Source organism: Pipistrellus hanaki, assembly GCF_964339955.1.
Source record: "Pipistrellus hanaki genome assembly, chromosome: 3".
Taxonomy (NCBI): domain Eukaryota; kingdom Metazoa; phylum Chordata; class Mammalia; order Chiroptera; family Vespertilionidae; genus Pipistrellus; species Pipistrellus hanaki.
The window spans coordinates 67323684-67349617 of NC_140505.1; the positions used below are offsets into that span (position 1 = coordinate 67323684).

Genomic DNA, 25934 nt, shown 5'->3' on the forward strand with positions numbered 1-25934 from the left:
GAGGCAGGTGTGTGTGTGTGTGTTTTTTTTTTCCCATTAAATTTATTGTGGTTATATTTAACAAAATTATATAGGTTTCAAGTGTACATTTCTATGATACATAACCTGTATATTGCATTATGTACTGATCACCCAAGTCAAATAATCCATCACCATATATCTGGCCCTCTTTAACCTTTCTTACCTCCCTACCCTTTTCCCTCTGGTAACCACCATACTGTTGTCTGTGTCTATGAATTTCAGTTTTATATCCCACTTATGAGTGAAATCATATGGTTCTTAGCTGTTTCTGACTGACTTATTTTGCTTAGCATAATATTCTCGAGGTTCATCTATGTTGTCACAAATGGCAGTACTTTGACTTTTCTTTTGGCTGAGTGATATTCATTGTATATACGTACTACATCCTCTCTATCCAGGCCTTTATCCAAAGACACTTCGTTTCCATGCCTTGGTTACTGTGAATAATGCTGCAGTGAACATAGGGATGCACATATTCTTGTGAATAAATGTTTTCAAATTTTGTGTGTTAATACCCAGAAGAGGCATTGCTGCATCATATGATAACTCTGTTCTTAATTTTTTAAAGAACCTACATACAGTTTTTAATAGTGGCTATACCAGTTTACCTTCCCACAAGCAGAGAATGAAAGTACCTTTTTTCTCCAGAACTTCTCCAACAGTTGTTATTACTTGTCTTATTGATAATAGCCATTCTCGCAGGTGTGAGGTGGCATCTCATTGCAGTTTTTATTTGCATTTCCCTAATTGCTAATGAAGTTGGGCTTCTTTTCATATATCTGCTGGCCATTTGTACATCATCTTGGTAGAAGTCCTGTTGAGATTCTCTGCCCACTTTTTAATTGGATTTCTTGCTTGTTTGGTGCTGAGTTGTATGAGTTCTTTATATATTTTGAATATTAACCCCTTGTTGGAGCTGTTGTTTGCAAATTACAGACCAATATCTCTGACGACAACAAAAACAAAAATCCTAAAGAAAATACTTAGCAAATAGAATACAATAGTACATTAAAAATATAATAATAATAACACATCGCAATCAAATGGGTTCATTCCAGGGACACAAAGATTGTTCAACATACAGATATCAATCAATGTAATATACCACATTAACAAAATAAAGGATACAAGTAATGTGTTCTTATCAATAGATGATAAGATACAATATCCATTTATGATTAAAATACTCAATTAAATAGAAGGAAAGTAACTTAACATAATAAAGGCCATGTATGATAGGCTCTCAATTAATATCATACTGAATGGTGAAAAACTGAAAGCTTTTCCTCTAAGGTCAGTAAGACAAGGATCTTCACTCTCACCACTGGTATTCAACATAGTACTGCAAGTCCTAATCAGAGCAATCAGGCAAAAGAAAGAAATAAAAGTTATCCAAACTGGGAATGAAGAAGTAAAAATATCACATTTTACAGGTGACATGATCCTAAAGACTGCACCAAAAAAAACCACAAAACTATTAGAAACAATAAACAAAATACAATGAAGTTGCAGGATACAGAATCTATGCTGATATTTTTTAAATACATTGAAACTGGTGTGTTGGAGGGATTACCTGGGAGTCTAGGAGATTGATCCAGAGAAGCAAACGGAGACCATATCATGAAAATCCTTTATATACTTCTTGAAATTTATCTAGAAATAAAGAATATATTTATATATTTTCATATTTTGTATACTCAATATCAGGAAAAAAATCTTCAGGGCTTAAAAACTAGCTTTAGTTTTACTACTGTTGTTAATTAAAAAAAAAAAAAAGTTCTAAGAGTAAAGTCATGTCCTGCCTTGTTATAAATGTGCCACTAAATATGTAGTGTGAAGAGTCAGGGAAGAGATGTGTGTTTTGAGGTTGGTTTTCAGCCTCTCGAGTATGATCACGCTCTATTGTCAGACATTTTTTAAACAATAGCTTTTCCACATATAGCAAGAAAACCAATGCAGTTATTCATTTTCAAATATCTTACATTTTGTTTTCTGAATAACCACAATTAATGAGTTAAACATGGATTTTTAAAAAATATATAAATAGTTCATTCTTTAGTATTGTGTTAGGTGACAGGAAGCTATCTAGGTAGAGGATAAGGCATCTTCTCACCTGACAAATGAAGATTTTAAAAGTAAGAATGCCTGAAGGTTTTATATTGTCTGTCTTCTTCAAGGTATGTAAAAATGTAATTGCTATAGCCAAAAGAAAAAATAAATATGAGACTTCATTTTCTAAGAATAGATGAAAGGATTAATTATGGTAAAAGATCTTAGGAAAAGAAAACAAACAGTAAGAAGAAAAGGTTGAAAAGTTTAAGGCTAGGTTTCTTCAGAGATTGATATTAGCTCTAGGCTTACTTAACACTTTTACAAATAACCTAGAGAAGGCCAGAACTTGCTCAAATATCAGGTTTTAGAGAATGCAAAGCTTTCTAGTAGGAAAGAGTCAATAAATTGGTGAGCGTCCTCAGAAAAGATTCATGCAGCTCTGTGGTGGGCAGTTGAGTGTTGAAATGGGCAAATGCAACGTTATATCGCTGGTATATTTGAAAATCGTGTGTGTGTGTGTGTGTGTGTGTGTGTGTGTGTGTGTGTGCGCATGTGACTTCACATAAGTGATTTTCCCCCCTGTTTTTGAAGGGCACCTGGTTTCTTTGAAAATCTGATTAAAATTATGAAACTTACTCTAGGATAAAGCTCATAATCCCCACAATAAGAAGTAATATTTCAAGGTAGTGGTCTTGAATTAGCTTTTAAAAGTTCAAAAATAATTTTCCTTAATCCATTCATTCAGCGAGCAAGCAGCTATAAACCTGGTCCTATATTAAGTGCTGGAAACACATAGAGACCAAGACAAACTTGACCTCACACAGGTTACAGTTTGGGGAGGGAGATAGATAACCAAGCATTTGTGTTGTAATGGGATAACTGTCCATCCTCATGCTACTGTGCTGTGGAAAACTGGAGGGCACCTAATTTAGGCCGTGGGAGACAGGGATTTCAGAGATGACTCTGAGGACAATCTAATTGTTGCCTTCAGTGGTTACCTTCAGTCAAAATTTTACCCCAAAAAAGTTCAGATGCAAAACTTTGTTTATTGCAAACATTTAGTATCTGTAGATCTGATACACTTGATGATAAGTACAATGGAATGAAGCAACTAGTAAAAACAGAAGGACAATAACATTTTTTAAATGTATGCTCTTTTGGGGGACTAGAAAACAAAAGCTGAGAAAGCACTATAAGTCAGACATGTATATATGTATGCATACACATAAATATAAATTACATATATATTTTAACAGAGAATCAATATTACATTAAAAGACTTACCAAATCCTCCAATATTAGAATAGTAGATATATATTCTTGAAACTCAATTTAGGTAACTTCCTTTGCTAAGGAATAAATTTCTGTACTCATTATCCTCAAGATGGTGCTAGAAGGAAATACTAATGGAAATTAAGATTTTTACAAATTTTAGAATGACAGAAGTACTAAGATAATCTGTTTCACATTTAAGATGGATTTAACAAGGACCATGCAATCTTTATTAGTCAGGATAATAAAGACTGTCACATCAGACAAACCCTGAATCTCATTGACTTACTCAGTAGAGGGGTTTTCGCTCCCACCTGAGTTATAGTGTGACCAGTCAACCTCTCACAAGCATGTAGCTATATCCTCTCCCTGCTGAAGGAAAGAGGGATGGAGGAGACATTTTTGTCTCTTAACTGCCTCATCCCAATTGTGACATTAACTAGCACTGAGGCCAGAACTATTCACATGCTCCAACCTAATTGCAGAGCAGTGTGGGAAAATGTAGGAAGCCACATGGAATGTTTGGTGAACACTGTGTCTGCCTCACCTTTCAGCATCACATTCTTTGGGGGTACTTGTCAGCAAAAATATTGCATGGCCTAACAGGAATTTGTGTGTGCCTACATGTGTACTCTTTTCCAGGGTTCTCCACAAGCTCCCACTACGGAAATATCTGGCTACTGTCACAAAGGTTTCTAGCTGAGTGATTGCTAGATAAAAGGTAGAGAGATGTGCTATAATTAGAATTGCTATTTTCTCACCTGTCCTTCCTGAGGATAGAAATAATGAGCTAAGTGGGAAAATGGTGGTACCACTATACAAAATAGGGAATGTAAGGAAGAAGAGCAGGTTTTTCTTTCTTTCTAGGAGAAAATTAATCTGCATTTAGACATCAGCAAGTAGAAGAGGGAGATGGGGGGTAGGGAAGGAAGGAAGAGGAAAGAAGAAGGCAGCAACATTCTATTGACAGATAGAAACTGGTGTGCAGGTAAGAAAATGGTTTAGCATAGAGGTGTAATACTTGCAGCCACAAGCCTGTGATTGAAGCCATAGAGATGGGTAAGCTCTTTAGAGGAAGGTGCCTAATTTAAGGTTGATGCAGCTACTGTGTGGGCTTGGAGGAGGAGGAAGAGGATTACAGGGTAAATAAAGCAAAGGAACAGTATGTCTTTAGAAGTAGCAAAGATCTCTATAATAAAAAGCTAGGATGTAACAATGGATTACGACCAAAGGCTGATCCGGAAGTCAGTGCTGGGTTGCCATGGCGACCCAGTGCTGACTACTGTGGCTGCAGGCCCAGTGACCCAGCAATAACTGCTGAGGGGGCTTTGAATCAGGCCCAGAAAGAGACCTGAAGAGAGAAGTGGGGGCTGATCTGTAACATCTGAGGCAGCTGTTGATCAGCACTTGCCTTTCTCTTTCCCTGCAAGCCTGGGCAGCAGCCCTGCATCCATTTCACACCAGGCCTCCACTAGGGCTGCTGATCAGCCCCACCTTTCTGACCAGGCCCTGTTGATAGGCCCAAAGATGCTGACTGGCATAGAAATGGGCCAATCAGAACCAAATCTGGGTCAACTGTGAGAAGGCAGTGGCTGCCTAGGAAACAGCTTTTGACACTGACTGGCATAGAAACTGACCAATTAGAACCAAATTGGCCAGCAGAGGAGGGCATTTGGGGGCCAGATCAGGCCGGCATGGGAGGGCAGTTAGGGATGATCAGGCAGACAGAGGCAGTTAGTGGTGATCAGGCAGGCATGCAGGTGAGTGGTTAGGAGCCAGCCATCCTAGATTGTGAGAAGGATGTCCGACTGCCAGTTTAGGCCCGATCCCGATTGGGCCTAAGCCGGCAGTTGGACATCCCCCAAGGGATCCCCCTTGGAGAGGGTGTAGGCTGGGCTGAGGGAACCACCCCCTCTGTGCATGAATTTCATGTACCAGGCCACAAGTATACAAAGACGTTTGAAAGAAATAAGAAGGGGAAAAAATAGCTCTTTCCACCAAATTTAGAGATTAGAAAAGCCAAATGAGGCCATCATTCTAATTCTGCTCCAACCGCCTGTGCCAGGTCACTCACTGCCGCCCTTCCCCAGGGGGCTCTGCTTCCAAATACCAAACTGTTCAAAGCCCCTGATCTCTAAGGAAGTCCTGGAGAAAATCCAGCTACAAATTAAGATGGAGTGAAGGGCTGAAGTAACTTTCTAAGAAAAACCTGGAATTGAGACGAGTCTCTGCATAACAGCATTTTTGAAAAAGGTGGGACACCAGGAAATAAATTAGAAAGTCAATATTGAAATGAGTGCTATTGAATGAGCATCTCATGTTTGCCCTGGATCTCTTTAGGAAACGGAATCTAGTCCCATCCTCTCTGAAGAGGCTTATGGGAACCGCTTCTTAACTGCCCTCTTTGCTCCACCCTGTTCTCTTCTGGTCTGCTCCAAATGTGGCAGCAGGGTGAGTGAGCTTGCTCAAGCATAGGTCAGAGTAGATTACGCTTCTCAAAACCATCCAGGGGGATAAGAGCTCAACAGGGTCAAGCCATCTGTGCACCTCAGCTCTCTGACCTATTTCTGCTGCTCCTATCCTGGCGTACTCCTCTCCAGCTGTCCCAGGTACCTCGCTATTCCTAGAACACATTAGTGTCTCCTTGCTGTTTCTTCTTCCTGAACATTTTCCTTCCAAAATGTAGACATGCTCACTCCATGTATTCCTGCAGGCCTCTCTGCTCCATTTTCACTTTATCAGGGAGGTTTATTCTGTATTCTGACCATCCTTTGTTAAAATAGCAACCCCAACCCTCAGTTGATTACCCTGCCTCTTTTCTCAAATATTCTGACCACCATCTGACATATGATGTGTTTACTTGTTTATCTCTAGTGAGCAGCCTCTTGTCTTACCCCTTAGAAGCCAGCTCCAGGAGGCCAGGGACCTCACCAACTATGCTCTGGGCTCTTCCTAGAACAGAGCTCAACCCATAATAGGAGTTCAGTGACTCATTGTTGAACAACTGGGTGTAAAAGATGCTCCTTTGCAGTCACCTATATTTTATTTTTAATAAGAGTATTTTAACATAAAAAAGAAGATATAATGCTCGTTTTAAATTTGTACAAATTTAGCTTCAGGAATTATTTATATTTCATTTTGTGTCAGTGAACACTCGCCAGCAGCTGTGGGGAACCACTATACCATGCCATCCTAATTCTCTTAGCTCTATTAATCCTCGCCTGGTAGTATTTATGTTATCGTGGGAAATAAACCACTTCACGCTGATTTATGAAATAAGAATATTGCTTACTTCCTGTGCTTTAAGAAGGCTGGAATATGATTTATTATGCTATTTCTTTTGTCAAGATATGCAATTACAATACTTTTTCATGCACTAATTTAGCAACACTTGTTTTTTTGCACATTTACTCCATATGTTTATACAACAGAGATTTTTAAAAGATGGATGAAAGAAATGTTTTCTGGTGCTTTGTTACCTTTAGTATCATTAAATATTATTTTCATATTCAAGTTGCTTCAGCAACTGCTGTGTTCTGAAGTTCTGATTTCCAGATATAGCAGGTTGTCATGTAAGGTTTATTGTTAATTCTTTTGTTTTTCTCCTTTGTATTTGTTTTGAGGCAGTAAAATAGTTTTGTGTTTCTTCATTAGAAAAAACATCACTTTAAGTTATTTTAAATCCTTGAAAAGACCAATTTACCACAGGGAATCGGAGACAGCAGACGGAAAAAGACTCTAAAACTCCACATTAAGCTCAGAGTGAAATTGTAATCAGACAACCAATTATTCAATTTTCTTAACCATGCACTTTATAAATGTCAATGCAATAACTTGTCATAGGGAGAAAAATAATAAGAGCATGAAATATATTGATAGGTATAAAAAGGAAGACATCTTTGAGAGGACGTTGCCACTATTTCAGTAGTTATAAAATAATTATTCTTTGGTTTATGCACATTTGGGCATATGTATTGATTGAACTTTCCTGAATGATTAATTCTTGCCAGTACATAACAGAGTTTGTATTTTTTTTTTTTCTTTGACTACCAGAATTTAAAGTATTAGTTGGAGAGAAAAAAGCCAGGAGGGTTATTTCCTACAAACACAATTATATGTAGAAGCAACTATTGTTTGCAAGCACAATTAATATCTTAGAATGAAAGCTTAATTATTCACTGTTTCTAACCCCTTTCTTGGAAAAATAAAACCATTAGCACAATAAGCAAGTAGTTGATAATTGGTTAGATGGTTTTTAAGTTGTTTTTAAACATCATGAACATGAGTTGTATTTTTTTCTTTTATCAATAGCTGGTCTTTATTCATAGCTTGTATAGGTGTAAAAACCAGCTTCCAATCCTCGGATTCAAAGCTGCTCCAACTATCAAACATGTCACATCCACTGAAGGGAGGAATGATTCTTAGATGTGTCACACATTTACAGTAATACATGTGTCACAGCCAAGAAGGCAACTCAGTCTCCTGGCAGCTATGGGTTACTATTGGCCATTCACACGTTGTCTGTTGATAGTGATATTTAAATAAAATATATATGACAGCCAGGACCGGTTTGGCTCAGTGGATAGAGCGTCGGCCTGCGGACTGAAAGGTCCCGGGTTCGATTCCGGGCAAGTGCATGTACCTTGGTTGCGGGCACATCCCCAGTGGGGGGAGTGCAAGAGGCAGCTGATCGATGATTCTCTCTCATCGATGTTTCTAACTCTCTGTCTCTCTCTTCCTCTCTGTGAAAAATCAATAAAATATATTTAAAAAAATATATATATATGATATATATGTTATATATAACAATAACAATAACAGGTTGCTAGGAGAGCCTCAGTTCCTTCTTTGAAAACCCCTTCTGCCCTCTTAACTATGTTATTGTCAGCATGTGGAGTACAGTGTGTAGAGCATGTAGAGAAGGTGCTATTTATTAATATTTCATATTGATGTGTTTGAATTTTTACAACTGTCTTTAGGTTATATAGCCCTCAATATACTATGTGCTGGTCAAGTTCCTAATCAAGTTAAATGATTCGGAGGTTTGGAATGAGAGAAACCACATTTCTTAGGAATATGATTCCTTAATTTATTTGAAATACAACTCAAAGTTGACTTTATAAGTAACGAGGATAGAATTACAAGTTTACTTCAACTTACTTTCTGAAAACAAATCAAATACATCTCAATAAAATGAGAAGATGTTTTTGGTTTCTTTATTAATCATTTACATAAAATCAGGAGCCTATTTATCACATACAAATAGAGAAAGCACAAAGCACTGCAGAAAATCCATTTAAGGTAATAGGGTTACTGCATCACAGCGATCTGTGTCCCTGCTAGTATAGGAAAGCACTCCTAACAGTGCATCAATTTTCACAGCCATTTAGTAGATTAGAAAGCAATTGTAAATAGCGTAAAACCCACATTAACTCCTCTCACCATCCTGCCTTTTGCTCAGTTATGGATTTGTTTTAAATAACAGTGAGATCTGAAATGATTGCATCGCCATCCCAGATTGTGCTATACATATGAATGAACCCATTGTAATGGGATGCATGGCCCTCTCTGCAGGCATTTGTCCTCCCAACATGGTAGCAGGCTCGTGACATATGGACTCATGGCATTGCCTCTAAGAAATAACTACACATGATCTCAAGTAGAAATTCTATCAAGGGGCAAGTGTTCAAGTTGCCCTAAATTTTATATTCTAATATTTCATTATTAACAGCCACCTGTTGTTTAAATTAAAAAATCAATCCAGATTATATGAAATCCATTAAGCTATTTCTAAAAAGGATTGTTAATTTAAATAAGTCATTTTGATTTTTAATAGACTATCTTGATTGATCTCTGCCCAAAAGTATAAGGTCAAATAACCATCTCATCCAAATGGAAACTAGTGAAGGGACTGGACCATTTAGACTAAGAATTATTTTGAATGGCAGACAGAAGCTGCAGCCTTGCCTTTCAAGCCTCTTCAGTAAGAATGTCATCTTCTGTTTGGAAGATGAGGCTGTATATTTTAGTTTCTGGTTTTGCTTGATTTTTAAAAATAACCAAATTGAGAGGTTTCGATGGTAGAACAAAGATTTTCTTTTAAAGATTTTTTTCATATTATTAAATTAGCAGAAAGGGTACCAGTGCATATCTTTTTAATTGCTTGATTCAGCTCAACTTGCCATTCTTTTTTAGATAAGAGTCATTTTATTCCACTACTTAATGTCCTTTTGTTGGAACATTTCTTATTTTGGTTAAAAATGTCATACTAACTTCTAAAGTATATCTTTAGTCTTCAGAAGAGTAAGTGCACATTTCAGTGTCAAAACCGTGCCTCCAGCTGGACCGTGTATTGACAGTTCACTTATTGGCAGATAATATAACTGATTGTTGACTTCTCTTCTTTGTCCAGAACTTTGCTGCTATTATAGTTTTGTGATGCTTAGGAGGAGGGACAAGTGGCCAGTTAATGAGACTATTTGTTTAGTGACTTTTACATGTGGAGTGCTGGGCTTTGTGCGGTACACACATTGTACTGTCTCACTTCATACAGTCTCCCTTCAACTTGTAAATATTTGAAGAGGGGGAATCACCTGGATGTATCACAGGAGGGGTCACTTTCAAAAACACCATTTACTTGGGAAAGCAAGTCCCAGGAAAGAGAATGTAGGTTTAGAATTATTCCATCTGGAGTTACTCATTCCTGCTCTAGCCATCACCCGAGTGTCAGTGTCAGAGATGAGAAACCATCAGGGTACCCGCCTCTCAGGGAAGACATTTATGCTTGGCTTCAAATAAGTATCAGCTACACCCGGGAATATTTACTCTCACCCCCTTTTCCCTCTAAAGGGGATACTTAATGCGACCGGCCACGCTATATCTATGGGAAGCCTGGGTTTCAAGTCAGACAACAGGTACGATTAAGCCAAGCTAGTAACCTACAAAATGGATACACTGGAATCTATGGCAGTGGTTCAAACTTAGAAAGATGATTAGTATGCTGTATTTATTTTTATCAACTATGGCACTTTATGAAGCTCATGGAAATAATCTTGGTAAATTATTCAATCAAATACATTTTACATGAGGGTTTTACTAACAAGTTAAAAATTATTTTCAACTACATTCAGTCAGTCAGACAGATTTTGTTCTCCAGGTGGTTGTGTGTTCTTTGCGTCATAACCTATTTAGCAGCACTCTTTGGAACCTGTGAATATTTATATTTCAGGACCCTCTCAATAATTAAGAAATCCACATTCAGTACCAGACATTTCAAATGTCTAAACTTTATTTCATTCTAGAACTATAACATGTGGTTACTCTGTTTTTGTTTCTAATAACATTTCCCCAACAATCAGGAACAAAGCAAGTATTTACTGAAGTCTTATGTTCACTAGAAAGGTGTATTTTTGTTTATGATAAAGTTAGCATGTGTGTACTAAACAGAATATTTCATAATTTATTTCATGAACTATGTCCTTGAAAATTCACTTTTGGTATTACTTTTAAAATGGGGATTATAAAGATCTTTTAAAACTCAGATTAGAAAGTATAACTTCCAATATAAATTAGGACTTCAAGTTCATCGTTCAAGTAAGAAACTCAAATTTTTCATGTAACTTTGTAACAACTTTTCACTATTTTGAAATTCTCACATGCCTCATGAATGTTATACAAGCTTTGGGTTTTTTTGGTGTTTTTTTTTTTTTCTAAATTGGGGTAGTATACTATCTTCTATAATTTGTTTTCATGTTACACTGTAATACTAGGGTTCTGTATAGTCAATGATACTACTTTACTACATAAAGACTATCAAAAGAACATTTGCTTTCATTGTTTTTGCAAATAGGAAAGATTTGCATTGATAATTCTCTTAATTTTTTGGACTAATGATGTATTCTTTTGAAAAACTGAGTTATATAACAAGGATCATCAGAGAGATGCATTATCTGGTCAGACCACACTTCTGCCTAATATCTTTTAGTGCCTTTCCTGGGCTCCTGGAATAAAATTTCACCCCCTTCAGTCTCAGTCGGTTCACTCTTCCTTTGCTCAGTGCATTCCAACAACAGAGCCTTCCGCCCAGAGCTTCATGCTATTCCCTCTGCGAGGGATGCTATTCTCTCACCAAAGCTATCTTGCTATAATAACTCTTTATCTCCCTGGTTTCAGATGTTATTTTCTCACAGAAGCTTTTCTACAACTGTCTTTCCTCTAAACTTTAAATCAGGCCCCCTGTTATACTTCATAATTGCATCCTTTACTCTTCCTTAATTGCATTTGCAAGTTATAATTACATATTTGTTTGATTATTTGTTTAATGCCTGCCTCTCTAGTGTGTAAGCTGTATGATTAAAGAAAGAGTTGAAGTTAGAGGAAAGACAATTTTATTATAATCAGTATTTCACATTTTTGACAGGTAAATTCACCAAAACAATTCCCAGGGAGTAACAGAGCTTGAAAACTGGGACATCAAGGTGAGGTTATGGAGTGTGATGCAGGAGGTGTATGGACTGATTTCTGCAGGCCTCATAGAGCAGAAGGGTGGTGATGGGGGGAGGCAGGTGTATCATGACACTTCATGTAGGGCATGTTTTCTAACATCTCTGGGCCTCAGTTCTATTAATACAATACTAGAGGCCTGATGCACGAAGTTCATGCATGGAGGGGGCGTTCCTCAGCCCAGCCTGCACCCTCTCCAATCTGGGACCCCTCGGGGGATGTCCAGTCCCTGTGGGACTGGACCTAAACTGCCAGTCGGACATCCCTCTCACTCCTAACCACTCACCTGCTTGATTGCCCCTAATCCCTCTGCTTGCCATCCTGATTGTCCCTACATGCCCCCCTGCCTGCCTGATCACCCCTATCCTCTCTGCCTACCTGCCTGATTGCCCCTAACTGCCCTCTCCTGCAGGCCTGATCTCACCCTCAACTGCCCTCCCCTTCCAGCCTGATGGCCCCTAACTGCCTCTGCTTTGACCCCCACCACCATGTCTTTGTCTGGAAGGAAGCCAGACATCTGGAAGATGGCCAGTCAACCTGGTCTAATTAGCATATTATCCTTTTATTCATATAGATAGATTATATAGGATAAGATTGCTTAAATGGCAGGAGGGGAGCCTTTTTCAGCAGGAGGAGATGCTTTTGGTAGACAAAAACACATAATCCCTGTATCTGGACTGATAGCCAACCATATGCACTACACTGCCAAACCGGTCATTAAACAATTGAATCTCTTTCTTTACACCTTACACTAGGGGTGTCGAACTCAATCAGAGAAGGGGCCAAAATCTAAAATCCAGCCTAAATTGCGGGCCGAATGGTTTACTGAACAGTCATAAACTGACAATGTCATAAACTGACAGCGGAGTGCAGTGATGACAACGCGGTGCGGGCCACATTGCAAGGCCTGGCGGGCTGGATTTGGCCCGCGGGCCTTGTGTTTGACATATGTGCCTTACACCAAACAGTTTTTGCCCTTAAAACCCCTCTTCAGCCCCCATTTTAGGTTCTGCCTTTGCAGTTCACCCAGAGTAGGTTCTGATTGGTTGGTTTCTATGCCAGTCAGCGTCAAAAGCTCCACCTCTTAGATAGCCATTGGCTCCTCACAATTCATCCAGATTTTGTTCTGATTGGTCAGTTTCTATGCCAGTCAGCATCTCTGGGCCTATCTCCTGGTCTGATTATAGAAGTGGGGCTGATCAGCAGCCACCTCAGGCTGCAAGCTAGCGGCCTGAACTGCTGACCTCTGGAAAAGAGAGAGAGGCTTGGCTGCTGGGAAGGCCCGGAGAGAGAAGCTGGGTCTGATCACCCAGCTTCTTTCTCCGGGCCTTGCCAACAGCCTCTGCCAGTGCTGATCAGCCTCACCTGTCTTTCCGAGAGGTCAAGACATGCCTCCTCCACCAGGACCTGCCTTTTCTGCGCAAGGCAGAGGAGACGCTGGGACTAGTCTCCTGTATGCTGCACAGAGCTGCGGGATCCCCAGGCCTCACCGTGGGGAGCAGCCACCAGGCCCTGCCTCTGCTGTGCGCACGGCCATCTTGTGATGGCCATCTTGTGACAGCGTGAGGGCGTAATGCCACCTAGGCTATTATTAGTATATTATTATTATTATTAGTAGTAGTAGTAGTAGTAGTAGTAGTAGTATATTATTATTATTATTACCAACCTTAAGCAGAATAGAGGAAGGCCTGGGCTCCAATATTCTTTGGTTTCCAGAAGATGGGTTATGGTCATGAGCCATGCCAAGGATTTCAGACAGGCAAGAATATAGACCTGGGGTGAGGAAGAGAGTTTAGAAAGACTGAAGGAGGGGTACAGCTAGAAACTATTTACCCAAGTGACCTTTCAGCTTCTAATTCACAATTAATTACTTACCATTTGAACTCTCTTCTTAGCCCCCTAGACCTAAACCTCAGTCCTTCTTTTTCTCACCCAATTTCATGGATAAAGTCTCAGGATTCAGAAAAATAGCTAAGACTTCAAGTATAAAAGCTGATATTTTTTTTCTTAAAAAAAGAAAGAACCAACTAATAATTTATCAAAGCTATGAAGAATCTATACTAAGTAAGGTTGGGGTGGGGGGAAGGCGGAGTTTCATGCTATTTTTAGTTATCAAAAGCATAGAACAGAGAATACCATCAACTACAACTATGGTGTTCTACATTCTAAATTCTGTACTTGGCTTTTTAAACCCTTTTTACCTTGTCTTAGGCTAAATGGGGTATTTTAGTCCCAGTGTGTACATAACAAGCTTTACACTGAAGGGTCAGGATTATTTTTAACTAATGTTTACAAAGGATCAGTGGACTGGATCTTTTTGTTTATGTTACACATGAAAAAATACAGTTTACTTAGTTCTAAACACCCTCCGTTAGCCATCAGCAAATAGGTGGTGTCCTGGAATATATAAAAGTTCCCCTGAAATTTAAAATGTACTTGAGCTAAAACATTCTTCCTTCTTCCTTTTCTTCTTTCTCTTCCGCTAGCCTTGCTTCTGTATTTTGGCAATGCTACTAGTTCTACATGCATTGACTAAGATTCATCTGTATACAGGCTGAAATGTCAGATGTACTTTTATTCTGAATTTTATCCTGAATCATGTTTTTACAGTGAGGTGGTTTCTTATAGTAAAAAATATGATAATTTAACTGGAGCAGCATAAGGAAACAGTTGAAATGTGCCAGTTTTTATTTTGTGCTGATCCTTCACCGTAATCACTAAAACAGTAATTATCATGAGGCAGACTTTTATAAACTTGGATTTTATATAGGTCAGCCAGAATGGTGTAGGTTGATGATATGACACACGGAGATTAAAACAACAATAATGAAATGAGTGAGCAGCAATTCCCATCTTGCATATGGGGCAGGGTCTATATAATTTTCTTGATCTAGTCATCCTTTCGAAATCTAAGATAAGATGCTTTAAGATGCTCCAATATGGATCGCTTTTGCTTATACACTATTTTAATCCTTTCCTCATTATTTCTTTCTCCAGCAATTGCTTACATTTTTTATGATTGAACAGCATCTGAAGGTTTATTGCCCAAGTCCTTCCCCCAGTATTCCTGCTGTTATTTCCTCAAACACATGAGACCCTTTCACATCCTGGTGTTTAGTTCCTGCTCGTCCTCCTACCTGGGATGCCTCCTCCCATTAGGCTTGATAGGCTTGTACTCATTTGCCAGCTCAACACAAATGTCTCTTCCAGAAGCTAGTTCCTCTGTTCTTTGCTCCTGTGACATTCTCTTCCTCTCTTCCCCCGCCCCCCACCCCAACAATAGTTCTGTTTTAGCATTATTTATAATTCATTTGTTTAGTAACAGGCTTCTCCATCCTCGATCTGAAAGCCTCAGGGTCTAAGACCTTCTTCATCGTTTCACCCCCAGCTTTAGCACACTGGCTGGTGGGTACATAGTAGGCAGTCCGTTATTGTTGCTGGAATTAAGTAACAAATTAGATGAAATGTCTGAGAGACAATCTTCTACTTTGAAACTAGTTGAATTCCCAAAGTTAATTTTTAAATCAGTTGTTTTGGAACTCAAAGCAGTTTCCCTCAGAAACAATGTTATGAATGTTATAAATGGTGGTTAAGTTACCGGCTAGCCCTCAAGAGTCTATTTAACCCATAATGTAGCTTAAACACTATGCAGTTGTAATGAAAAATAGCAGAAAGCAACACTGTTACAAATGTGCAGTGTTTTCATTACATTAAGTACATACAATTCCTCTTCTGAGTAGAAACTGCAATCCAGGGCACATTGTGCCAATGGGCAGGCATAACATGCCCTGGCCACGCTCTGACACTGGCTTGCCTTATAAATCATTTAACTTTACTGTGCCTGAGTTTCTACAAATGTCCCCTCCCCCAAATGTGGTATTTCTTGCTTATTCCCTCTGAAGAAAAAGCAAGGTGATATATATAAGTACCCATTGAAACATAGAGCATAATGTGTATCATGGCATAAAGTACTCAGAAAAAAATGAAATTAAAGTGAATTATGAACATTTAGTGGAGTGGGAAGTCAGTAGCAGAGTTGGGGTTTACTCCTCAGCTGGCCTGACCCCAAGCCTGGGCGCTGGACAACCACCATGTCACCCTTCCTCATACTTGATCTTTCTGGGCTTAGTTCCCTCTCAGGCACAGTGACATTTAGATTACATGACCTTCCAGTTCTTTTCATCTGAATGTCAGTACTTAACATTATTTGGACAGAGTGGTAACTTTGGTGGGATCAAAAATGTCCTGGAGGGATAATAAATATGGTCTAAATGTATTCACTTTTCTATGATTAGTTTCCTTTAAGCACAACTTGCATACTTATATCTTCACTAGAGGCCTGGTGCACAAAATCGTGTGAGAGTATGATCCCCAAGCCTGACTTGCTATCAGGGCCATTTTCCCCAGCTGCCAGCAGCTGGCCCTGCCCCCCCACTGCCCCCCACTCTGTTCCCGTTCACAATCCAGCCATGGGAGCCTAATGGCCGGGGAAGGGACCAAGAGGTGGGCCGTACCGCATGATCCCTGGCCCCACCCACTGCCACCAGTCACCCTCCTTGGCGACTAGCAGGGGGGGGAGAGGGGCGGGGGGGGAGACACGCCTTGACCTAGCACTGCCTGCATCCCCCACCACCCACCCCGGTTCCCCATTTGCCATCTGTAGCAATCAGAGTCTGCAGGCCAAGGGGAGGGACCAAGAGGTCGGCCCATTCTTCCCACTCGCCAGTCCCCATCCAGCCTGACAGCCAGGGGGTACTTAGAGGTCAGCCATTCCCACCCACTCACTGACCCCACCCCCGGCACCAGTCGCCCTCTCTGTGGGGCAACCAACCAGTTGGGGGTGTTGGCCTGGCACCACCTGCATCCCCCACCACCCACACCAGGTCCCCATTCGCCATCAGCAATCAGAGCCTGCTGGCCCGGGAAAGAGTCCAAGAGGTGATCAGTGCACCTCATAGTGACTTGTTGAGCAGTCGTTCTGGTCGTTCTGCCGTTGTGGTCACTGGGCTTTTATTATATAGGACTACTTGATAAGATTTTTTTCTTTAGTCTGATGAATAAACCCACCTTAAAACCAACTTGTTCCCAAATTAGAGTCTACATAGAAATTTACTTCTCTAACAGTGTCTTCATCCAAACTTGCAGAAAAAGCAGCCTTCTTGTTCCTTACTCCAAATTCTGGTTTCTCCCATTAAGAGGTCAGTGTCCCTTTATGATCAGCCTAGGAATTTCTCAGTTGATTGTGGTGCAGTAGGTGTGTCCTCCAGCTAACTTCCTAATCAGATTTGCTTCTCTATTAACGGACATGTTTACTCTCTTATTTTTGTTTTTTTTCAATAATAAAATATCAAGATTTTGTTTGCTTGTTTGTTTTGAGGCATGAGAGTGTGTAAATAAGTTCCATAAACGAATATACAAATGTTTATGAGCCAGTAATTTTAAAAAGACAACAAAAAGAAAGCTGCATGGATCCTAAATGGATATGTAAATAAATGCACTCCAGGCCAGAGATATTACAAGAACAGTCTTACATTCTTCACAGCAAAGGATAGCATGGAAATCAGGGACTGATCAGCAGCAATGCCAGCAGGTGATACTTGGTCAACATTATCCCATGGCCTTTAGCTTTCTCCTCCACTAGCTCTGACTTCCTGCTCCTCTTTCATGGGTGGCCCCTCTAATGTCTTCTTGCCCATTGCTTTACTGGCCTCTTCCCTGGCATGCTGCTCTGAAAACTTCGTGAACATGTTGACTTTAGTGCAACTTCCTTTAGTTCATCTTTTTGTACCACATCACCTGCACTTCCCAGTTTCCTAGCTCCTTCCTTCCTTCCTTTCGTGTGGGAGAGTTAGAATATGGCCAGCAGGGGTCTGCTGTCCCCCTAGCAAAATGCCTGACTGACTAGAATGCCTCCCTCCTCAGGCTCCATTCCCTCTTTATTTTTAGCCCTATAGTTAAACTTCCCCAGAAAATTTATGGAATCTTTTCTGGAAGGAAAGAAGTTGGTAAGTTCTTGGGACTTTTAACTTGCTGTAACTAGATTCCCATTTATCTCTCCCTCTGTGCCTGACGGTCAACTAGTACAGAATAAACATGTAACTCCTACAAGAGAAACAAGTGCTATTGGTTCAAACTCCATTACACAGACATTTTCTATGTGAAATTTCAACACATATTGAAGCTAAAAAGATTAGTATCATATGACCTATGTTATGTGTTTTCTTGATATGTTCATCTGCATAACTGTTACTTGTCCTGAATCACATCTACAGGGTGGGATCTTTTAGCATTTTTAGATTTTTTTTCTTAGGTAGAGTTTCTTAGAAATTGTGAATTATCTCAAATCCTGTTGTTACTACAAAGCTCAACTGAGACTGTGCCATTTGTGAAGCCTGTCTTCACTTCAGCTATTTTAGCTTGACCTTCTATTGCTTTTTGTTGTTATTGTTCTCATCTGAGGATATTTTTTTCTGTTGATTTTTTTAAAAATATATTTTATTGATTTTTTTTACAGAGGGGAAGGGAGAGAGATAGAGAGTCAGAAACATCGATGAGAGAGAGTCATTGATCAGCTGCCTCTTGCACACCCCCTACTGGGGATATGCCCGCAACCAAAGTACATGCCCTTGACCGGAATCGAACCCGGGACCCTTCAGTCCCCAAGCCGACGCTCTATCCATTGAGCCAAACCGGTCCCGGCTCTGTTGATTTTTAGAGAGAGTGAAAGGAAGAGATGTGAGGAGAGAGAGAAACATCAATGAGAAAGAAACACATGGATTGGTTGCCTCACCTCCTGCATGCACCCTGACCAGGGTGGGGAATGAACTGCAACCCAGGTGCGTGCCTTTGACCATGAATTGAACCTATAACCCTTTGGTGCCCTTGATCAGGTACATGCCCTTGACCATGAATGGAACCTACGAACCTTCAGAGCAATACTGGCCAGGGCCCTATTGCGTTTATGGTGTGCACAACTCATTTGGCACCTCAGTAACACTAAAAATGAGCCAATGTAAGCTCTTCTTTTTTTCATGGTCCCTTTCAGACAAGCAAGAGTACCTTAAACTTGTTGGTATGTAGCTCTGAAGCTTATACATATACTTGCTCAATAAACATTAATTGGTACATTATTCAATTATATATTTACTTAAGTTGAAGTTTTCAACTGATTTATTTTTTTCCTTTTCAGTTATTTTTTTGTGAGTGGCTTTGATTTTCTAGTTGCATTTTTACCATCAATAGGTTATGTCTGTAAAGAGAAGTCTACAGACATTTTTAATGTTTGAGGAAATTAATTTAAAAGTTCAGATTTTTAAATCACAGATGAATATTGTGTTAGCGATTAACTGTAGCAAACATATTTTCAAACAGTTTATCTAGCTGAGAATAAGGCAACAATAGAGCCATCCCTTGTGGCCAGAGTTTCAATGGCTTCCTTCAAATCGGCCTTTTAAAGTTTTTGTTTTCTTCATTCTTTAATCTCTCATGTTATGAATAATATTTAGTTGAACTCTCAGAGCAACTGGGGAAAGAAAATCTTTGGTGTTGATTTTGGATAAAATATGAGACATTTACTTTTGTGAATTTTAATCTCAGAAGAATTTAATACAATCTTTTGTTCTTTAGGCTCATGTGTCATTCAAATATTTAAATTTAAATACCAGTATGTTTTTGACCACAAGAAATCCCACAGAAACACCTAAGTATGAAAGTTTTCATTGTGAATATCTATAGAATGTCATTATTTTAATTGCCATTTCAGCAATCCCCCCATGGTACTAATGCATTTGGTGTTCCTGCTTGTCCTTCATGGGCAGTTCATAGACTAGCCATCCTAATGTCACATTGCTTGGCAGTTCTATATTTCTCTGAGTTTTTGAATTTGCTTATATTTGCTTAGCAACCAAGTTAATTGTTTAAAAATTATTATTTTGCCTTAACCCTTTTGGCTCAGTGGTTAGTTTGTCAGCTCAAGGGCTGAAGGGTCACGGGTTTGATTCTGGTCACGTGCTTTGGTTGAAGGCTTGATCCTGGCCCCAGTGGAGGCACATGCAGGAGGCAACCAATCGCTGTGTCTCTCTCACAGCATTGTTTCTCGCTCTCTCTTTCTCTCCCTCTTTTCCACTCTAAAAAATCAATGGAAGAATATATTCTCAGATGAGTATTAGCAAATAAAGAAATAATTTTATTTAATTACTCTCTGAATATTTTAGATATATTATTTCAAAGCACTAAGAGATGTCAGATTTTGTGCTGAATTTTTATCAAGAGTTAAACCTCTATTTTCTATATTTTTATTTAATAAAGTTTAACCTCTTTCTAGAAATTTCAAAACTTGATTGATTACAGGGTGCATAAATAGATCAGAAAATTCCTTGAGTGGGTAATTTTTGAGCAAAAATTCTTCATTAGGTCTGAAGTTGTGTGAAATATAATTCTTTTGTGTGTGTGTGTGTGTGTGTGTGTGTGTGTGTGTGTGGTGTTTTTTGTTTTTTGTTTTTAAGTCCAAACTAAGTTAATTTTCTTTGGTTTAAACATGTTGGTTGATTTTTAGACTTGGATGAATTCCACTGTAAGTTGCAGTTGGATGTGACTCAAGCACCCAGGAGCTGTCAGGATGGCTCAGTGATCTAACACCGTGTCCTGCAGCTCTGACTGTAATCAGCAGATGCTGCGGTATTACCATAAATGTTCTCCTAACTGCTTCTGTCAAAGAGAAAATTCGCCCGCACTGAGTCTGCTGCTTCTGATTAGATCCAGTTTGCCTTCTTTTGCATAATTAATGTCCCATGATGATCTCTAACCTTTTGTTTTTAATATTGCCCCTTGGTCTAGACTCAGTCTTTATTGGGAGGCTCAGTAAGAGCAGACAGAGAAGTGGGTGGTGGTGGCCGGGGGGTTCATGAAATAAAGTTGCACTATACATACGCACCTTTATTTCATGAACCCCCCGACCACCACCACCCCTGGCTCTGAAGTTGATACTGGTTACTTACCACCACTTATAAGATCATGAGAGGTTCTGGTCTCTGCAGTGTTTGCATTGTTGTGCCCTGCTCTGTTCTCCTGAAGGCAGTTTCTGCAATGCTTTGATACACATGGTGTGGCCTCAGGATGTGTGATGATAGGATCTGCTGTAGGATGCGCTTACCCTGGTGTGTAAACTGATAAATCTCTGGCTCAAAACAGGTAAAAGGCTTCTTAGTTTCTGCAAAACTTTCTGTACCTTTGCCCTGGCTGGTGTGGCTCGGTTGGAATGTCGTCTTGTATTACCAAAAGGTTGCAGGTTCGATCATTGGTCAGGGCACATGCCCAGGTTGTGGGTTCAATGCCCAGTTCAGGCGCATACAAGAGGTAACCTACCGATGTTTCTCTTTCTCTTTCCGTTCTTCTATCTCTAAAATCAATAAAAACATATTTTAAGAAAAAGCTTTTGGTACCTCTAGCCCAAAGTAACGCACTGTGTTTGCTGCCACAAAGTCAATGTATACAGAGAAGTACAGCAGGTCCTAGAATAATTCATTTTGTTCAACATTCTTTTGTTACAATATTGATGAGGGGAAAATCGATTTTCTGTTGAAGATAATGTCTATGGAGTTTGCACATTCTCCCATCTACATGGATTTTCTATGGGTTCTCTGATTTCCTCCCACATCACAAAGGTGTGCACTTCAGGTGGAATGGGTGTGTTTGTGGGAGTGAGTGTGGGTGGGTGTGGGTTTGCCCTGCGTCCTGTCAGAGTTGGTGACCACCACATACCCTGAGCCCCTGGACGAGGCTCTGGCTTACCTGGCTCTTGAACTAGAATAAATGGGCTTCAAAATCATGATTGTGTTTTTATTCATCTTTTTTAAAATGTATGTTCATCTTTTTTAAATGTATGTATAGCGCACCTTTATTTCATTGTTAATATAAGAAGTGTTTGGGGACTTTATTTGCCAGTTTGGTGATGTTTTTGTGGTCAGAAATATGCCATAAGGATTTAACTCTTGTTTATATCAATTTGCTTATGGTAAAATTGGTTTCTTTCTATGTCGTTTCTCTCTTTCTCTCTCTCTCTCTCTCTCTCTCTCTCTCTCTCTCTCTCTCTTTAAATATATTATATTGATCCTTTACAGAGAGGAAGGGAGAAGGATAGAGAGCTAGAAATATCAACGGGAGAGAAACATCGATCAGCTGCATCCTGCACACCCCCCACTGGGTATGTGCTTGCAACCAAGGCACATGCCCTTGACCGGAATTGAACCCAGGAGCCTTGAGTCTGAAGGCCGACGCTCTATCCACTGAACCAAACTGGCCAGGGCATATGTTGTTTCTCTTGAAGTCACAGCTTCCAATAAGCAATGGATGATGTTAAGTGGCAATGTACTGTATATTGATAACGAATATCCTGTTTTGTCAGTGCAAACATTTTTTACATCATCTCCATGGGAAAAGAACTAAGGGCCACAAGTGCTTCATCATTTTCCTTTCTATCCTTTCAGAACCTATGAGTCCTCCCTGGTAACCACCTGTGAGTCAAATTTTAGTTTCTTTTTCTAGTGGAACATTGATGTGAATAGATATCCTTTGTGACATTATTCTTGCAGTATAAGGTTAAAAAGTATATGTGCTATCTCTAACGCACTAAATCAGCCAGTAGTGAGGGCACATTCACCGCTTAGAGCTGCTCTATAATCACAGTATCTGAAATAGGGTTTCTGCCTGCTCCCTTGGTTTCAGAAGAAAGAATGAATGGCCAAGCTTCACAATTTCTGTGGCTTATCTGCTTTGTTCTCCTCTGTGAGATTCTGCTAGCAAATATTTACCAGATCATTTTTAGTTTTATATTTTCTTCATAGAATCAAAGAACTTTCTAATAGAAAAGGACCTCAGAAAAGGGTTCATTTTGTCGCTGACCAAACTTAGCCTAAGTGACTGATGGACAGCCACAGGCAGTGGCACATTCAGTTGGAAGATTTGCAGCTCTTTTTTTTTTATTATTATCTAATATATTTTTATTGATTTCATAAAGGAAGGGAAAGGGAAAGAGAAAGAGAGAGAAACATCAATGATGAGATATAATCATTGATCGGGTGCCTCCTACACACAGGAATGGAGCCTGCAACCCAGGCATGTGCCCTGACCGGGAATCAAACCATGACCTCCTGGTTCATAGGTTGACGGTCAACCACTGAGCCAAGCCATTAATGTAGCTCTTAATGACTGAAATTTTAATGTAGATTTTTATCTCAGATAAAAACCAAATAAAGGAGAAATATGGAAATCCTATCTAATAAAAGAGTAATATGCAAATTGACCATCACTCCAACACACAATATGGCTGCCCCATGAGGTCAAAGATCCTGCCCCCATGTGAACACAAGATGGCCACCACAAGATGGCCAGAAGGGGAGGGCAGTTGGGAGGGACCAGGCCTGCAAGGGAGGGCAGTTGTGGGCCATCAGGCAAGCAGGGGAGAGCATTTAGGGGTGACCAGTCTGGCAGAGGAGGGAAGTTGGGGGTTACTGGGCATTCAGGGAAGGGCAGTTGGGTGGGACCCAGGCCTGCAGGGGAGATCAGTTGTGGGGGATCAGGCCTACAGGGGAGGGCAGTTAGGGGCAAACAGGTTGGCAGGGTAGCAGTTAGTCATCAATCAGGCTGGCAGGCAGAAGTGGTTAGGGGCAATCAGGAAGGCAGGCAGGTGAGCAGTTGGGAGCCAGCAGTCCTGGATTGTGAGCAAGGTCCCAGATTGGAGAGGGTGCAGGCTGGGCTGAGGGACAACCCCCCCACACACATACTCTGTGCACGAATTTTGTGCACCGGGCCTCTAGTTTCAATATTAATGTATCAGTCCCTAGATTTCATGTAAAAACAATATGTTGTTATGATAAACATTTTTTTGTTTTTTGTTATTCAAATTCTGTTATTACAAACTTTAAGTGTATAGCTGCTTAGATCTTCTGCAGTCCTAATATGGTGTTTTTCCTGTATGACCACCTGCAATACCACTTTTCCATCTCTGTTCATCATCTCTTCCTTTAGCCAACCTCTCTATCACCGAGAACACTCCCTGCAGCAAAGCAACTGATGCATGACCCAGAGACAGTGGCATGTGCCACAGGACAGGGGGACTTCCGGGTTTCCCTTCTGCATCTGCCTTTTCTTAGCTGTCACGAGGTAATCCCGTCAATCTCTGAGCTCAGTTTCCTGGTAGGTGGATGGAGATAAGCAGTGGCCACCTCATAGGAGGAGGAAGTGGGTCCACACACCTGCTCTGAGATGTGTGTTGACAGCCACAGAGGGGGAGAAAGACATGGGAAAGGCAAGAATACAGGCACAGAGGCTTCTATTTCTTTACACCGGAAATTTCAATGGTTCCTCCTCATCTGTTTTTTTATTCCCAGGGTATTCATGAACATAATGTGTTAGTTACTACTCAAAAAAGTCACAGATGTGTCTTTTAAGATATTGGAAAGTGAGAGTGGAAGGAAGTCACTTAGAAAAGCACCAACATTTTAGGAAAATGTAAAATGTTTCTCTGGCTCTCAGAATAAAGAATCTCCTTCCCACCCCCGAACCCTTAAAAAAACAGCTTTTCACAATTTTTTTCTTAATAAGTCTAGATGCCCTGAAATCCTCAAGTTTGATTTTAAATGTGTTGCTGTTATCATACTGTAAGAGGAAGCTGTCAGTTTATTTTAAATGGCAAAGACCTATAATTCAAAAACATTACAGCTGCCATTCTCATCAGATATATTCAGAATTTGGATATCCACCCACCTTGTCCCCAGCAAATTAACAAATAAATACACATCACTAGATTTATCACTTTAACTGTGAATTTAATAACTACATGTAAGCATAAGTTAGTTGGCTAATGGAATCTATTACATTGAAAGTAATAGAAATGAAGTTTTTTTCTTTTATTTTTTACTATTAGAAGATATCTAGAACAATTATTCCAAAAACATGTATGGCTCTGTTTTCTATTCCAAAAACATGTATGGCTCTATGATTTCAGGAGTGTCTGTTACTGATCTGACTGCTGTGACCATTGGAAAAGAAGCCCAAACACAGCCACTTTCGAGAATTGTAAGGAGAGACATGTGCCTTACCTCTGTATGGGGATCTGCATCCATCAAAGAGCTGTCCTATACATAGTTTTTGTCATAAAATCCTTTGTGGTTTTGGCTTATTTAATCATCCCCAGTAAACAAAGAAAAGTGCTGGTCTATAGAGATTAAGAGAGAATCATTCCAGGACATAATATGTGAATAATAGAGCTAAAAAAACACCCATACAATTTTTTCTTTCAGATGCAAGCTAGCCCATGATAGAGCACCCTGATCTAAGTAGTCACAAATGTAGAGTTTGCAACTAACCAGATGAGTCAGAGAAAATTGCTTTTGATTCCCTTTCATGTAAATCCAAAGAACAAACAAATCAATGAGCATACAGCTTGATAAACAGAAAGGGGGTTCTGTGGTAGTAAGCTCAGTTAAAACTAAATCTGTAGAGACAGCAGGGAGGGGAGTGAAGCTAAACTGGCCTCCCCCGAAAGGGCCTTTAATTTCCCTGAGAAGATCATCATAGGCCCCTCCAGGAGCCACAGCAGCAAGACTGAGGGCATTGCTATGGCTGACGGAGTAGCAGGCCTTGATAGTTTCCCTGTAGAGTGGGGATGTTATCAACAGCGTCAAAGAGTGTGTAAGAACTAATCAGGGAAATGTTTTTAAAGCTCCTCTTCATGCCTGGCATTATCATCATAATCACCATCTGAATAAAGCCAGTGAGAGATTTCTTTATATAATGTAGTAGAGGAGGCAAGTATCTACACTAATAATATAATAAACGATATGTAAATTGACCATATCACCACAATGCCCGCAGCCAATCAGGAGCGAGTATGCAAATTAGCCCAACAAAGAGGCTGGGCAGGACACCCACTGGGTCATAGTAGTGATGCAGTGGGCATTTCCACTCCCTGGCTGCTCAGGGCACACATGCGTGGGCACCAAGCGGCCGGGGATGGGGCAGGGCGGCCTGCGGCAAGCCACTCGGGGTCTACAAAAACAGGCACCAAGCAGCCAGTGGCAGGGTAGGCA

At 40.0% G+C, this 25934-nt stretch overlaps 1 protein-coding gene across 3 annotated transcripts in view; it reads left to right on the plus strand.

Moving 5' to 3' along the window:
• The window catches only part of DIAPH3 (diaphanous related formin 3), a 479703-nt gene that overhangs the window by 437818 nt on the left and 15951 nt on the right, over positions 1 to 25934 (plus strand). The window contains exon 28 of one of the 3 annotated variants that reach the window (XM_084876738.1): positions 11765 to 11822. The exons of the other annotated variants lie outside the window; for them this stretch is intronic. Within the exon in view, the coding sequence (XP_084732864.1) occupies positions 11765 to 11796 (32 nt within the window). The 3' untranslated portion in view covers positions 11797 to 11822. The remainder of the gene's footprint in view (positions 1 to 11764; positions 11823 to 25934) is intronic. 3 annotated transcript variants of the gene reach the window in all.